A 16,770-nucleotide genomic window follows, 5' to 3' on the forward strand; every position below is an offset into this window, starting at 1 on the left:
CACACACACACACACACACACACACACACACACACACACACACACACACACACACACACACACACACAGACACACAGAGATTACTGGAATTATAGATAGATATCCTTGTATATCTCAGCCAAAAGTAAATAAATAGATACCTGTGTCTGTGATACTGTTCCTTTCACATCACTTCACCCATCGTCAAATCAGAAAACGTGACACTCATACTATTTCAGAAACTAGAAGCTCGAGCAAGGTATGCTAGCCCAGGGAAAGCAAGCGTTTTTGACATTGCAAGATCATAAGGGCACCTCAGGATGAGCTTTACTGCACAGGAATTACGAACCGATGCAACACTGTTGTCAAAATGTTTCTTTTCTCGTTCAAAGCGCTATGCCGGTCTCGAGGGTCAGTCCTTTGCTCTTCCCATTGCTGCCAAGGTTCCGCAGGGTGGTGCCACGGGACCTTTATTGTTTGTCATTTATATCAAAGACTTGGACTCCTGTCAACACACGTGTTCCACTTTGCTGCAGATTGCACCCAGCGTGGCACGATTTACAATACCGATTCAAAATAAGCTTTCAAATCTGAAAATGTTGAAAAACGGATTCTGAAACATTTGTATATTTTGTTTATTTAAACGAATAATTGCCATCCCAAACTTGAAAATCAAATAGTTTTTCTTCGCAAAAAACAAACAAACTGCAATTTAACAAGATGGAAAATTATTAAGGGCGACATCGATTGAATCCATCTCTGCGAGCTGGTTGGTTTAGACCAATGAACTAGCAACGGTACCCGCCCTACGCCCTACGGGCGGGGCTTCGATTGGGAGGCCCAAATGAAAAAGGCAAAATATCAGAAATTGAAGGCTTTTTTATTTTAAACGATTTATATAAACATCCGTTAAATCATCAAAATCTGAACAGTATTTGTAGAATTTCAATAAAAGCCACATCACTGTTCATATCGGTAAATATTATTCCATAGTTTTTGGAAAAACTGGAAAAAATTGGAAATTCGAAAAATTGGGGAAAAATTGTAAAAACAATATAGCCTATTTTACTCCAGGGGGTCCCAGGATTACCCACCCAAAATTTCGTTGCGATCGGTTCAGCCGTTTTTGCGGTACCTGGGAACGAACAGACAGACGGACATTTGGTGAATTATAGTAAGATGGTTTAGATGACCAGCTTTACGTTTACTTAACCCTCTGTTAGTGCGGCGGGGTATCTCATATTATGTATGTATGTATGTTTATGCCTCCGCCCCCGAAGGAGACCGAAGGCATTATGTTTTTGGGTTGTCTGTCCGTCCGCAAGTATGTATATACGTACAGGATAAACCTCGTTTTTCTCAGCAACCACATGTCCGATTGAGACAAAACTTTCAGTGTTTGAGTGTCACCCATGCACAATGTTTTTAATGATAATTGTGACATCATAAGTCATGTGGTATGGCAGCCATCTTGGACTAAACGCAAATAATAAAAAAAATATTTCTCAGAAACCGCTGAATGAAAAAAATTGAAACTTTGCACATTGTCAAGTACTCCCAATGGGGACCAAAAGCATGATAATGATGACGTAATCGGTGAAGTGGTATACCAGCCATAAATGTTTTAATCCAACGCCTTATCCTAAAAATCTGGAATTGCATACACATGATCTATGACCCATTTGTATGGAAATATTAAATGTATGACATTATAGGTCACATGATTTGGCAGCCATATTGGATTTACCCAAAAACATTTAAAAAAACACCTCCAAAACCACCGATGTGATCGACTCAAAACTTTACGTGTGTCATCGACAAGGCATGGTGATTAAAAGTTGATCACAAAAACGTCATTGGTCACATGGTGTAGCAGCCAAATTGGATTGAAGAATGAACGATTGAAGGAAAATATTAAATAATTATATCAGAAACCGCTCACCCTATCAAAGAGAAATTTTACAAATGTCATCCAACACCATTGCTGCATATAGTTTGAAAATGATGATGTTGTAGGTCACGTGATTTGGCAGCCATCTTGGATAGAAAAACAAACCTTATCCGATCAATACAAAACTTCACAAATGTGACCCCCGACCCATACATATGCAGAGTGTACATTTTTGACGTCATATGTTACGTGGTTTGGCAGCCATATTAGCTTGAAAACCAATATTTAAAAAAACACCCTTCTCCAAAACCGCTTCACCGATCGATGTGAAACCTGTTTGTCTGGTAAAAATGTGATATTTGAGAACAGCTGAAGGGATTTAAATCAAACTGGTTTATTTTTAGGACAGTGAAAGAGGGTATCTGTTGTCACGGTCAGGGACTACACGGAGGCATATTGGGGACACAGTCACATTGCTCTAGTTTATTCTTCAAAACATTATTTAACCCTCTGTTAGTGTGGTGGGGCTTTGGACACGGTTAGTATCATTAGTTAGGGGTTTGAGAAACGCCACCGCACTAAGAGGGTTAAAGTCTGTGGTATGACTCGGCCGAGGTTCAAATGAACAACCTCCCAGACTCAGAGCGACGAACTTCTCTTCTCTAACCATTGCCCGGTTCTGTAACCATTGCACAAAGTCTCCCAATAATATAAAACCAGGAATAACCCAATATCAAATTTTGTTCAAAAAAAAACAACTTGTTTTGACCTCGGATGGACGTTAAACTTGGTGTCCCATCAGTCTGCATTATTTAGTGGCCGTGAAAGACCCCATGTGACCTTTGCGAAAAGTAGACAAGTTATCACCGGCAACATGAAAAAAATTCAAATTCCTGCTCTAACCTACAGAGGACACTGCATTAGTGGCACTGTCATGCCCGTGGAAGAAGTGAGGTTAATCTACAGCCACATACTCCATACGAATAATGATGACCAGAAAGAAGAGAAGAGTGTGATACCAGTGTGTGAGCCTTTACCAATATGTCCAAAACAATATATTTGGCACAGAATAGCTTAATATCTCAGCTAAAAAACAGCAAGTCTGTATCTTTGCTGTTTACATGGCTTATTTGTCTGTGGAATATTTTCAATCCTACATAAGTTTTCAAAATGTGATAAGAAGATTATGGTGGAGATAATGATCACGGGTATAAATCCCTATGTTTTGTGATTTAATATGAGTTCCCTTACAAGGAAATTCAACACAGGAGACTAATAGGCCCATAAAAGCCAACAAAATGGTTGCCAACCCATGGTTTCTCCATGCCCTTTCCTTCTCAAGTGCTGGGAATCAAGCAACGAAGCAGCATGTACCGTTTTTTTTTGAATCGTACATGCTGCAAAACAAGTTTTGAGTATGACTCGACCTGGGTCGGATTCGAACCATCGACCTTCCAGACTCAGAGCAGATGCTCTGACCATGTTCTTCCATTGGACAAACGTTTTACCATTTGCCATCACCAAACACAAGTTTGGGCTCCGTTTGTGTTTAACCAGTTTTCATTTAACTGCCAAACCCTGGCCGAGCCATACCAGAGGTTTTATTGAGAAAAAAGGTACGTGCTGCTTCCTTGCTTGATGCTCAGCATTTGAAAGGATAAAGCATGGATGCTATGCCAGGGAGGCAATGGCAAACCACCCACTACAGCCCTTGCCAAGAAACTGCTTCGGCAGCACCAACGCTCTATAAAGAGTACAGTACAGTAGTGGCCAAAAATATTGGCACTCTTGCACTTTTTTCAAATATTGCACCATTTCTTCCAGAAAATTGTTGAAATTAAAAAATATTTTGGTATCCACAAATGTATTTGTTTAGTTCACAGTGGAACAAAACAAAAGAAGCTGAAAAAATTACGAAATCTTAGCTTATTCCTTACAGAAATCCTAAAATGGCCCGGACAATATTATTGGCACCTTTTAGAAGTTGTTAGAAATAATTATATTTCAAGCAGGTGATTCTCCTTTACTTTGGAATTGAACTCACCTGCAGTGAGATGCCGTTGCCTGCAATATAAAAATCACTCATTCAACCAGTTTGAATGGAGAAAAGGAGTAATTCTGCTGTTTTATGTCACTGTGTGTCACCACAATGAGCATGGAGAAAAGAAAGAAACCCAGAGAATTGTCTGAGGAGGTAAAACACAAGATTGTAGCCAAGCATGGACAATCGCAAGGCGACAAGTCCATCTACAGAGACCTTGATGTTCCTGTGTCCACCGTACGCAATGTTATCAGGAAGTTTAAGGCCCATGGCACTGTACCCGACCTCCCTGGATGTGTCCGCAAGAGAAGACTTGATCGAAGATTGCAGCGAAGGATTGTTCGAATGGTGGAGAAAGCACCTTGATCAACTGCCAAACAGATTCAAGCTGAACTTCAGACACAATGTAAGACAGTTTCAACTCATACCATCGGTCGCCAACTCAATGAAAGGGGTTTTAAGGTAGGAGACCCAGGACGACCCACTGCTGAGAGAGATATATAAGAAAACCTGACTGGAGTTTTCCAAAACACACCTGAAAATGCCAAAATCCTTCTGTGAACAGATGAGACCAAATTAGAGCTTTTTCGTAAAGCATGTCATCTCTATGTTTACAGGAAACTAAATGAAGCCTTCAAATAAAATAACAAATTCCCTACAGTCAAACATGGAGGAGGTTCAGTGATGTTTTGGGGTTTCTCTGCTGCCTCTGGCACTGGGTGCCTTGAATGTGTGCATGGCATTATGAAATCAGGAGATTACCAAGACATTTTGGAGCGCAATGTTCAACCCAGTGTCAGAAAGCTGGGTCTTCATCGAAGGTCATGGGTCTTGCAGCAGGACAATGACCACAAACACACTTCAAAAAGCACCCGGGAATGGTTCAAGACAAAACGCTGGACTGTTCTGATGTGACCAGCAATGAGTCCAGATCTAAATCCCATTGAACACATGTGGGTAGATCTGAAAACAGCATTGGGGAGAAGGCTTCCTTCAAATCTGGGAGAACAGGAGCAGTTTGCACAAGAAGAGTGGGACAAACTGCCAGTAGCGAGGTGTAGGAAACTCATTCATGGTTACAGGAAGCGCTTCACTGCAGTTATTTTGTCCAAAGTCTGTGCTACCAAATATTAAGTCTGGGGTGTCAATAATTTTGTCAATGCAATTTCTTTTTATTTTCTGATTTAAAAGGACATATTAAGTTCTGAATCAAAAACAAAGGTTCTGTAATATTAACAGTCAAATAAAGAATTGTGGAGACCAAACACTTTTGTCAATTTCAACTTATCTTAGGAGAAAATTGTGAGTTCTTTGAAAAAAGTGCAAGGGTGCCAATATTTTTGGCCACGACTGTATATTAAAAATAAATAGCACCGCAAAGCGGGCGTAACCCCTCAGCCCATGCATGGTGGAAACCAATTTCAAGATGGCTGCCGTGGCGGCCATATTGAAAATCGCAGCGCACCCATTTTCGAAAGGAACCTTCCTCTACTTAACCCCAACACACACTGCAAAAATGGATTTAATCGGACAACCCGTTCTGCTCCAAATTGAAGGAAACCAATTTCAAGATGGCTGCCGTGGCGGCCATATTGAAAATCGCAGCGCACCCATTTTCGAAAGGCACCTTCCTCTACTCAACCCCAACACACACTGCAAACATGGATTTAATCGGACAGGCCGTTCTGCTCGAAATTTACGGAAACCAAAAGTTGACGGACGCCCGGATGGCTGCCGTAGCGGCCATATTGAAAATCGCAGCACGCCCATTTTCGAAAGGAACCTTCCTCTACCCAACCCCAACATACACTGCAAAAATGGATTTAATCGGACAAGCCGTTCTCCTTGAAATTGACGGAAACCAAAAGTTGACGGACGCCCGGACGACAATACCCCTTAGCCCAATTTGGGCCGAGGGGTGACAAAACAAAATCGAATTGAGCAGATTTAGAACTGTGTGTGCAAAATTAATGTTACATGGTGAACTGCGTGATTTAGAAGTCCAGTTTGTCCTAACAAGCACACGCATTCGTGCAAGACCAAAGTTGAGTTCTTGGTTTGGAAATGTCATCACACTAAATATCGCAGGTCGAAAATAGTTAATAGTTTATGCTTTGTGAAGACTTGGTGAATCTTTAACTTGGTTGGGGTTTTAACATTGGCATAAAATAAAATAAAAAACAACTTCATTTCCAAAGTCAAATGAAAATGATTTCATGATGATGGATGCGCATTAATTTGCACTTGAGTGAGGGGGGCACAGCGGTGTGAAGGGGGGATGAGGGGATGTGGGGGTGAGAGTAAGGTCTCATGAAAACAACAAAATAGGCCTCACAAATAATTAAATTAATTCCTCTGCCATGATGCACTTTTTGCTGACACGATTAGGTTTTAGCCACAATTTGTCTCTTATAACAAGCCTTAAAGCTTCTCCATCTTGAATCGCAAGAATCTTTCACAAAAATCCCCAATGCCTGAGCCGTCGTGCGGTGATCTCCATCATGCCACCGGACGAGTTGCAGTTTTCAATGATTACGGAGCGACGGCAGACACCGCGGTGTTACTCCATCACTCCTGATGGACTTCCTCGCACACGCATCCATCTTGGTAATGTCTTGGTTGCGGAGTGTGTTAATTGGAGCAGCCATCAAAAACAAAAGCGAAATTCCTCAGCCGTGGTCATTAGGAAAGAGAATTTATGAGTACAACAAGAATCGCTCCACACAGCTCCCCCCCCCCCCCCCCCCCCAATGGGAAAACCATGCTGCTTCTCGTTCTTTCGATAAATAGGATCATTTTTGTTGCTCCAAAGCGATATCGAAACCCAACAATCAAACGAGTGTAGATAACTAGTCTAGGCTAGGCCCTGCTTATGAGCCTTTGATGCTGTGTATCAGGCAGGTGCAGAAGGAACAAAATCAAACATGTTTGGGTTACTTCACATCTTGCATGCAGAGTTTTAAAAACAATATTATTTAAACATGTTTCACGGAAATAGCAAGGTTAAACTTGCAATGAGCATATATATATATATACACGAGGGCCAGTCAATAAGTAACCTTAAAATGAAGATATAAATTTGAGAATGTAATGTGTGTAGTTGTAGACGACATATGTTATATCTTTGGGTAAGAGTCATGTTTTGCCTGTTTTAGATCTAGCAACATTGAGTGTATGACGTCATTAGAGCAGTTCCAAGATGGCGGCTCCCTTAAAAGCATGAACCAGGGAGGAGCAACGTTCTGTCATCCGTTTCTTGCGAAGTGAGGGTGTGAATCCCAGTGAAAACCATCGCAGAATGAAGATGCAATATGGTGACGCATGTTTGTTGCTGCAGCAGGTGTACGACTGGGACAGGTAGTTTAAAAGTGGAGCGTCCAGTGTGGCAGACGCTGCTCGCTTTGGCCAGCCTCACACAGCCGATGCACCAGAAATGGTTGCAGGAATTGAGCGCTTGCTAAGGGAACACCGTCGCATTACGCTGGATTAAGTGGTCTCCGAATTAAGCATTAGCCATGGTTCAGCACACCATATCATTCACAACGTGCTGGGGTTCCGCAAAGTGTCTGCAAGGTGGGTGCCGAGACAACTCACACCCGAACTGAAAGAACGGTGAGTGGACGCATGTGAAGAACTTCCGCGACGTTATGAAACAGAAGGTGACGCTTTCTTACTGCGCATAGTGGCTGGGGATGAAAGCTGGGTGCATTACTTTCAGCCAGAAACGAAGAGGGCAAGCAAAGAGTGGCGCTATTCAACTTCACCGAAGCCCAAATAATTCTGCACACAGCCGTCCTCTGGGAAAGTGATGCCGACGCTCTTCTGGGCTAGCCGAGGCCCACTTGTAGAGCAATACATGCCCAGAGGGACCACAGTCACCAGTGCATCATATTGCGACCTTAAAAATCATCTAAAACCAGCAATCAGATAAAAACGTCGTGGTCTACTCACTACCGGTGTTTTGCTGCAGCATGACAATGCTCGGCCCCATACTGCCCGCGCTACAGCTGCAACAATGGAGAACCTGCATTTTGAGTGTCTTCCTCATCCACCCAACTAACCAGACCTCGCCCCTTCGGATTACCACATATTTGGGCCACTTAAAGAGGCACTTGGTGGAACCACTTTCCGATCCGACGAAGAGGTCCAAGAGGCTGTGCACGAATGGCTACACAAGCAGCCAAAATTATTATTTTTCTTTCCAGAGGAATCCAGAAAGCCTCGTGTTGGCTTATCGGTTAGGGTGCCGGCTTGGGATCCTCCGGTCCTGGGTTTGAATCCCGGTCGATCACTGAATTAACGCCAAGGGGGTTGACTCAGCCTGTCATCCTTCCGAGGTCGGCAAATTGAGTACCAGTTCACTGGTAATCCCCTGTGTGTCGCAAAAGGCGACTAACAGGGTTGGCGGCAGGAAGGGCATCCGGCCATAAAACATTGCTTCAAAAAGGAGACCATGGTGCCCGAAAAAGGCCAACCTCCTGCTCTGCGGGGAATAATGGCCTTGAAAGGTGGTTCTAGACTCTAGAGGAATCCAGGCCTCAGTAAAACGCTGGAAAAATGCATTTACGCAAATGGAGATCACGTTGAAAAATAACAGTTACACATGTACATGCAATAAACAAGTTGTGAAAAATATTTGAAGGTTACTTATTTTTAGGTTACTTTTAAGGTGCACCTAATATATATATATATATATATATATATATATATATATATATATATATATATATATATATATATATATATATATATATATATATATATATATATACATATACACAAGTTCAAAACACACCTGGTCACAAGTGTGCCGCACTGACCGGGTCCTCAGTCGAGGTCCACAGCATCATCCCGTTTCCGCCCTTCAACCTCGATACGGTCAGCTAAGGTGGGCCAGCATGGGCATATACACATCCACATGCAGCAACTACACCTGGATGCATACATACCCCCACCCCCAGCCAGTGCAAACGCAGACTACAACAACAACAACACCTCCGCATCCAGAATCCACAGCACCAAACAAACATGGTGGAACACTCAAACACCCACCTTTATACCCTTCACCACTCACCAACAAAACACACCAGATCATTCATACACACACATACACACCCATACACAAACACACACACACACAACACCAACAAACCAACCACCTACCCTTACAACATACACCACTCAACATACAAAAACACACACTCATGCAAAAATTAATTCATGCAAAAACACACACCCTCACACACTCACTCATATACACAAAATAAGAAATAATAATAGTAACAAAAAAAAACAAAAAAAAAACCTACACCGTTCGACGTGCCTCCATAAACTTCCTCCATATCCAAAATGAGCCTTTCAACGCAACCTGGGCCACCTTGTCACACATCCTCCTTCTTTCTGTCCCACACACACCCAGCCTAGCAAGAAATGCAGAAAAGGAATTGCCAATATACCCTCTACACCCCACCTCAAATGGCTGACACGAAACTCGCCAACCCTTCTCCCGGCACTCTGCCTCCAGCTCCCTGTACTTTCCTCTCTTCCTCTCATGCACCTCCTCCATGTTTTCTTCCCAAGGTACCGACAATTCCCTGAAGATGACCCGTCTTGTTGCACCTGACCAAATGAGAATGTCAGGCCGCAACCTTGTCACACAGATCTCCTCTGGGAATACCAATTGTGGCTTTAGGTCTGCCACCACCTGCCAATCACAAGCATCTGACAGCCCTCTTGCTTTCCACCTCTTACCACTTGGCCCTCTTTGACAAACCACACCTCTCCCCCCATCAGTCTCCTTCTCCACTCTTCTTTCTCTCGACCTCAGCACCTCTTGTTGCACCATCTGCACCACCACCGCCAGCACCTGATCATGTCGCCACCTGTATTGTCCTGCTGCCAATGCCACTGAACATGCACTCAGTGCATGCTGCACTGTTCCCACACCTCCACACAAATAACATCTCTCCTCCTGCAACAACCCCCACAATCTCAAGTTTACTGGTGACGGAAGCACATCATACGTTGCCCGCAACAGGAAATTCAACAATATTGGCTCCATCCTCCAAATCTCTTGCCACTTCAATATCCTCATCCGCACACTTTCCCACTTAGTCCGAGCACCTTGCTGTGCCTGACCGACTGCTTTCACATATCTCCCCTCCTCTTCCTTTCTTCTCACCTCTCTCTCAACCATCTTCCGCCTCTCTTTCACACATGCCTTTCCCCATCGCTCATGCTTCATCCACCCTAAGCCATGCTTCCCTTGCTGTACCATCCCCATGACCTCCTCCTGTTGCAACCGCTCCTCCATCTCATCCACCTCTGCTCTTGCATTCCACTTCCGTCTTCCCTTCTTCTCTGGGAGAGCATTCTTTACCACTGCATCACTTGAATCTCGCAACATGATGAACTCCCGCACCCTCACCACCTTAAACTCCTCGGTTAATGATGTCAAGGGAAACTGGAGTTTTCCACCCTGACCATAAAAGGCAATGTTCGTCAAACAGCGTGGCACTCCCAACCACCTCCTCACAAACCCGCTCACCACAACCTCCATCCTCTCTATATGCCCAATTGCAATATCATACATCATCAATGGCCACAATACTCGTGGCATCAATCCAAACTTCAAACACCATACCTTCACCTTACCTGGCAAACCACATCCATCAATCCTCTTCAAACCTCTCAAAAACTTGTTTCTGACCTCCTCCACTCTTCCCACATCATTCAACTCCACTGTATACCATCTTCCCAAACTCTTCACAGGGGCCTCTACCAATGATGGAACCACCTCCCCTCCCAGCTCAAACCTGTGCATGTTATCCACCACTCCTCGTCTCACTACCACACTCCTCGACTTTCTTGCTTTAAATCCCATTCTTGCCCACCGCATCAACCTTTCCAGTCGTCCCAGTACCTCTACTGCTGCATCAGCAGACTGCTGGACAACTGTCAGGTCATCCATGAAAGCAAACATTGCTGGCAACCTCTGACCAGGGGCTAGCTCCACTTATTTCCCATGTCCACTCACCGCATGTATCAACAACTCCATAACCAGCACAAACAAAATAGCGGAGATGGTACATCCCATCGGGATCCCCACTTCCAACTTCTGCCACTCTGTTACATAGGACTGTGTCGCAAACCGCATCCAAAACTGATCATAATATGCCATCATAAAAAAAAATCCCTAAATATATATACATACATATACAGTGCATTCAGAAGGTGTTCAGACCCCTTCACTTTTTTCACATTTTGTTATGTTTCAGCCTTATGCTGAAATCGTTTAAATTCATTTTTTCCCTCATCAATCTGCACTCAATACCCCATACTGACAAAGAGAAAACAGGATTTTAGAAAGTTTTGCAAATTTATGAAAAAAAAAAAACTGAAATATCACATTTACATAAGTATTCAGACCCTTTGCTGTGACACTTGAAATTTAGCTCAGTTGCCTCCCATTTCTCTTGATCTTTGAGATGTTTCTACACCTTGATTGGAGTCCACCTGTGGTAAATTCAATTGATTGGACATGATTTGGAAAGGCACACACCTGTCTATATAAGGTCCCACAGCTGACAATGCATATCAGAGCAAAAACCAAGCCATGAGGTTGAAAGAACTGCCTGCAGAGCTCAGAGACAGGATTGTGTCGAGGCACAGATCTGGGGAAGCCGACAAAAAAAAAATCTCTGCTGCATCGAAGGTTCCCAAGAGCACAGTGGCCTCCATAATTCTTAAATGGAAGAAGTTTGGAACAACGAGGACTCTTCCTAGAGCTGGCCGCCCGGCCAAACTGAGCAATCGGGGGAGAAGGGCCTTGGTAAGAGAGGGGACCAAGAACACGATGGTCACTCTGGCTGAGCTCCAGAGATCCTGTGTGGAGATGGGAGAAACTTCCAGAAGGACAATCATCACTGCAATACTCCACCGATCTGGGCTTTATGGCAGAGTGGCCAGACGGAAGCCTCTCCTCAGTGAAAGACACATGAAAGCCCACAGAATCTTGTTTCTCACAGTCTGAGAGTCCTTTAGGTGCTTTTTTTAAACTCCAAGCGGGCTTTCATGTGTCTTTCACTGAGGAGAGGCTTCCGTCTGGCCACTCTGCCATAAAGCCCAGATCGGTGGAGTATTGCAGTGATGATTGTCCTTTATAAAGATGTTAGGTTATAGATAGAAAGAAGGTTATAGATGCCTACGAGTCTGGGAAGGGATTTAAAAAGATCTCCAAACAATTTGAAATCAATCATTCGACTACTCGGAAGATCATCTACAAGTGGAGAAGATTCCAAACAACTGCCAACTTGTTCAGGCCAGGCCGCCCCAGCAAGTTCAGCCCGAGGGCAGACCACAATATGCTGAAAGAAGTCTCTAAGAACCCCAGAATGTCATCATGGGACCCACAGGTAGCTCTTGCCACTGTTAATGTCAAAGTGCACGAGTCTACCATTAGAAAGAGGCTGCACAAATTTGATCTACATGGGAGGTGTGCCAGGAGGAAACCTTTGCTGTCCAGAAAGAACATCAGGGCAAGACTAAAGTTTGCCAATGAACACCTCGGCAAAGACCAGCACTTCTGGAACAATGTGCTCTGGACAGATGAGTCAAAGGTAGAGCTATTTGGCCACAGTACCAGAAGACATGTTTGGCGAAAACCAAAGACAGCATTTGACCACAAGAACCTGATACCAACTGTAAAGCATGGTGGTGAAAATATTATGGTTTCGGGCAGCTTTGCTGCATCAGGGCCTGGGAAGCTCACCATCATATAATCCACGATGAATTCTTCATTGTACCAGAGGGTGCTTGAGGATAATGTGAGGCCATCTGTCGGAAAGTTGAAGCTCAACCGAAGGTGGACCTTGCAACATGACAATGACCCAAAACATACCAGTAAATACACCAAGGAATGGCTAAAAAGAAATGGAGGGTTCTGGAATGGCCAAGTCAAAGCCCAGATCCAAATCCCATCGAGATGTTGTGGGGGGATTTGAAACGAGCTGTGTATGCAAGAAACCCCTCAAACATCGCACAGCTGAAAGAATTATGCATGGAGGAGTGGGCAAAAATTTCTCCCAGTCGATGTCAGAGACTTGTAGACAGTTATAAGAAACGCCTACTTGAGGTTGTTTCTGCCAAAGCGGGAAATACCACCTATTAGAGCCAAGGGTGTACTTACTTTTTCCACATGCGAAATTTGCATTTATGTTTATTTAAATTATACAATGGACTACAAAATGTAAATGTTTCATGATATTTGTTATATTATATCACCTTTATCTATCAATATTGTTGAAATGACGATCAAATAGCTGTATGTTGAAATATGTTGAAAAAGTCAAAACTTTACATGGGGTGTGGTGTACTTACTTTTTCACGTGACTGGATATATATATATATATATATAATATATATATATAATATATATATATATATATAATATATATATATATACACATATATATATATATAATATATATATATATACACATATATATATATAATATATATATATATACACATATATATATATATATATATATATATATATATATATATATATATATATATATATATATATATATATATATATATATATATATATATATATATATATATAAATAATAAAATACATCGTGGTTATATCGCTCATATAATTCAAATTGCAATGGGTCATGACCTGACACCCGAGGCCTAAGGCCTACATGTTTTCACAAAAGGCAGATGTATGATTATTTTCCAGATTACAATTGTGAGCGGAGTCAGGCGAGCTGTCCAACCCATGGGGCGTAGGCAGTCCGTACACACACACACACATGCGTACGTCGTCCAAAAACGAAATGGCTTTTAATCTATTAGATTATCCAAAATTAAAATGTGAATCGTATAATTCCTCGTTTCACTTTAATGTTCAGGGCAGAGTTGGAGGAAAAGAAAAACACTTCCTTGCCTTGGTTTTGGTGGTGAATCAGTCACCTGGACGATTCTCCCTTTCATTTATCTCTCCCCTTCACCAGCCTGTTTGACAAAGGCTGCCTCACTTAGCCACAGAGCTTTTATTCTCCCTCTGAAACTAATTAGAGCGTACCACAGGGCATCCCACCTTCCCACCATGCCCCGCTTGCTCTTCCTCTGGGATGGTACCAGCATCTCAGGTTAATAGAAACTAGTTCTTTGCAGCTCAGACGAGGACCGTGGTTAAAGTGAAATGTGTTCCACAGACCACTCCATCATTTATGCTGCCAGGAGAAATGTCTCTGCCCTTAACAATGACAAGTTTTACAAATTGCCTTTGTCACTTTAGTTTTATCATTTATATTTTTTTTTAAGGAAAGGGGAGAGGAAAGAGGTCGTTTGGGCTGAATTCCGCTCTCCGCGAAGCTAAAGATGAGTAATTATATAATTATTCTGGAAACCTTGATGATCAGAAACGTTGGTGATGCGCAGTATTTTTCGTCAAAAGAGCTTCCGAATAACATCACTTTCACCATGTAAAAGGCCCGATTATTAGGAGATAGCTTTCCAAATGCCATAGGGTAGATGAAGTACCTTAAAAAGGAAGAAAAAAAAACAGATAAAGTTGGCCGTTCGGTATCGATTACCTCTGTATGCCAACTGCCTGCATGATAGATTGGTGAGATGCCTTCATGATGCACGACTAACTTGCAGGAAAAACTGACATTTGTTGCTCAGACAACAACATCGTTCGATCAATCTCGTGCATTTGAATTCGGGTCATGCACGCCTGACAAGAATACTTGAGGATAAAAAGTGAATTACAAACTGAAGCACAAGCTCACAATCAACATCCTTAGTGCTTTAAGCCATTAAGTGCAGAAGTAGTTGTGAGTGGGAGGGAAGTACTTGCTCTGTGTACATGTGCAAAAGTGGTCAAATCAGTGTTCGCTTCACTGTTTCAACTGTAGGATGCATTCATGATACAAATAATCCCCAAAGTAAAATTAACAGGAAAGAAAATCTTCCAGCGTAATCGAGGAATTCCCAAATGTCACATGCTGGCTGCTGCATCTACTGGTGTTTTACGACAGTGAGGAAATGGCCATCGATGCATCTGTACAACGAGACCAAAGCGAGATGCTTTTTTGGAAGGTTGAGGATGTCCATCAAGGGGCATTAGCACGGGGCCATGCCGCCGTTTGGTTCTAAGGCCCCGCTTTTGATGACAGTTTGCACGTCGAGAAAACTCCCAAAGGCAAACCCGAGGGGAGCAGGTGGAGAGCGGAACACAAACGCATGTCATCGCGACTGACAACAAACGGCCATGGGTACGGCAATTACAAGCATGACCATCAAATCCCAAGCCCCACCGCCTCTCGGCCCTGCGCCGGAAACGCCAAGGCGGCTGCCAGGGCCGTGCATCCTCTGTGGGCGCTTGGGTCACTCACCGGCATTTCCCTAGAGCCGACGCTTTCCTCGCTGGCAGTTTTTACTGCAATCCGGCGAGGGACCCCCTGAAGCATGCAGGAGGAAAACTCACTACCAATCCCAAATCACAGATTTAGTACAATTAGGACTAAGATCTATACATATGTTCGCCAAGTAAATAAGAGCAGTAAATAGCTCGGCCTTTTATGTGTGCATTAGGCTGAAAACAAGAGGATAGCAAATTGAAGGCATTGACGGTTTCCTGAGGCAGCACAAAATAATTGCTCATTTAGGGATTGTTTAACTATTTCCTCCTCACCGCTGCGGTACCAATATGCAGTACGAGTTATCAGAGGGTACTACTCGTGCGCAGGTGTCACTTTCGACGAAAGGCTTCGTGCGACTTTGCGACGTCGTCGGGTGCCAAACGCTGAGCGCTCCGCTGTGCACAGTGCACGTGCTCAATGACACCAGGCGCATCGCAAAAAACCAGGCAGTACGTGCGCAGCAAGTCCCGAGGGTGCCTCTCGTGGGCGATCTGGCAAACGGCGCTATTGACAGCAATGTTCAATATCACGGGTCCAAGTTTTGCTAACAACCTAGCAATTACTGCACCGGAATAGACGGCATCATTTTTTCTGGATTAAACAGCACTTTTTTCTTCTCTGGGGAGCCAAATAGGAAAACAACGATTGATCAGGAAAAGCAGCATTTTCCATGGGGTAAGAACAACCAATTGGGCCAAGCATTTAGGTAGGCTGGCGAGAGCTTTCGTGTTTGGTGGTTCCATTAGAGAACACCTGAGGGATGCACATCGTAGCTCAATTGCATTTCTTTATCATCATCTTCTTTAGAAAGGCTGTCATAGAAATTATCTTTAAAACAAAGGGCCTCAGTGCATCAATACTCAAGGAGTGAAGCTTGCGTGGTGAGGACCTTACAATTGTAGGTAGTTATATAGGTCACGTGCTGCCCAATGGCCCAAAAATGGGGATGGGAAAAACGAACTAACCAACTATGGGTCACGTGCATAAGAAAGATTGGATTTCATTCAAAGATCTACTTTACTACAATGGCCTACCTTATTGGTACAGTACTACTACTGCATGATCTGAATACTTTTGATGAATGATAATGACCATTTCCCAACCATAACAAGGTGCTGCGAAAACAATTGGAAAAATAAAGGAACAACTCTACTATTTTTGTTTGTTTTGTATTAGGTCGTTTAATAGTTGTTGCGACTAGCGAGGTTTATCCAGGCACACATGCACATATATGTTTTGGATATCAGTAACGGAGGCCACAATGTCATAGTATCGTTTGGCAGCGTTCACACGTACCTGCAGGTAATTGTCAAGACCTTGCCGTCTTTGTTCCATCACCTTTGGGATCCAGTTTCGGACATGTTTCGAAGGGAACTCGGGAGTTTGAATGACTTTCTTCAACTGCAAACAAAAATAGA

At 43.2% G+C, this 16,770-nt stretch overlaps 1 protein-coding gene across 2 annotated transcripts in view; it reads right to left on the bottom strand.

Moving 5' to 3' along the window:
• SNX24 (sorting nexin 24) overlaps positions 1-16,770 on the bottom strand; it is a 71,297-nt gene that overhangs the window by 17,407 nt on the left and 37,120 nt on the right. For both annotated transcript variants that reach the window (XM_068108641.2, XM_068108640.2), the window contains exon 3: positions 16,649-16,753. In XM_068108641.2, the coding sequence (XP_067964742.1) occupies positions 16,649-16,753 (105 nt within the window). The remainder of the gene's footprint in view (positions 1-16,648; positions 16,754-16,770) is intronic.

Source organism: Myxine glutinosa, chromosome 2, assembly GCF_964187855.1.
Source record: "Myxine glutinosa chromosome 2, kmMyxGlut1.1, whole genome shotgun sequence".
Lineage (NCBI taxonomy): Eukaryota > Metazoa > Chordata > Myxini > Myxiniformes > Myxinidae > Myxine > Myxine glutinosa.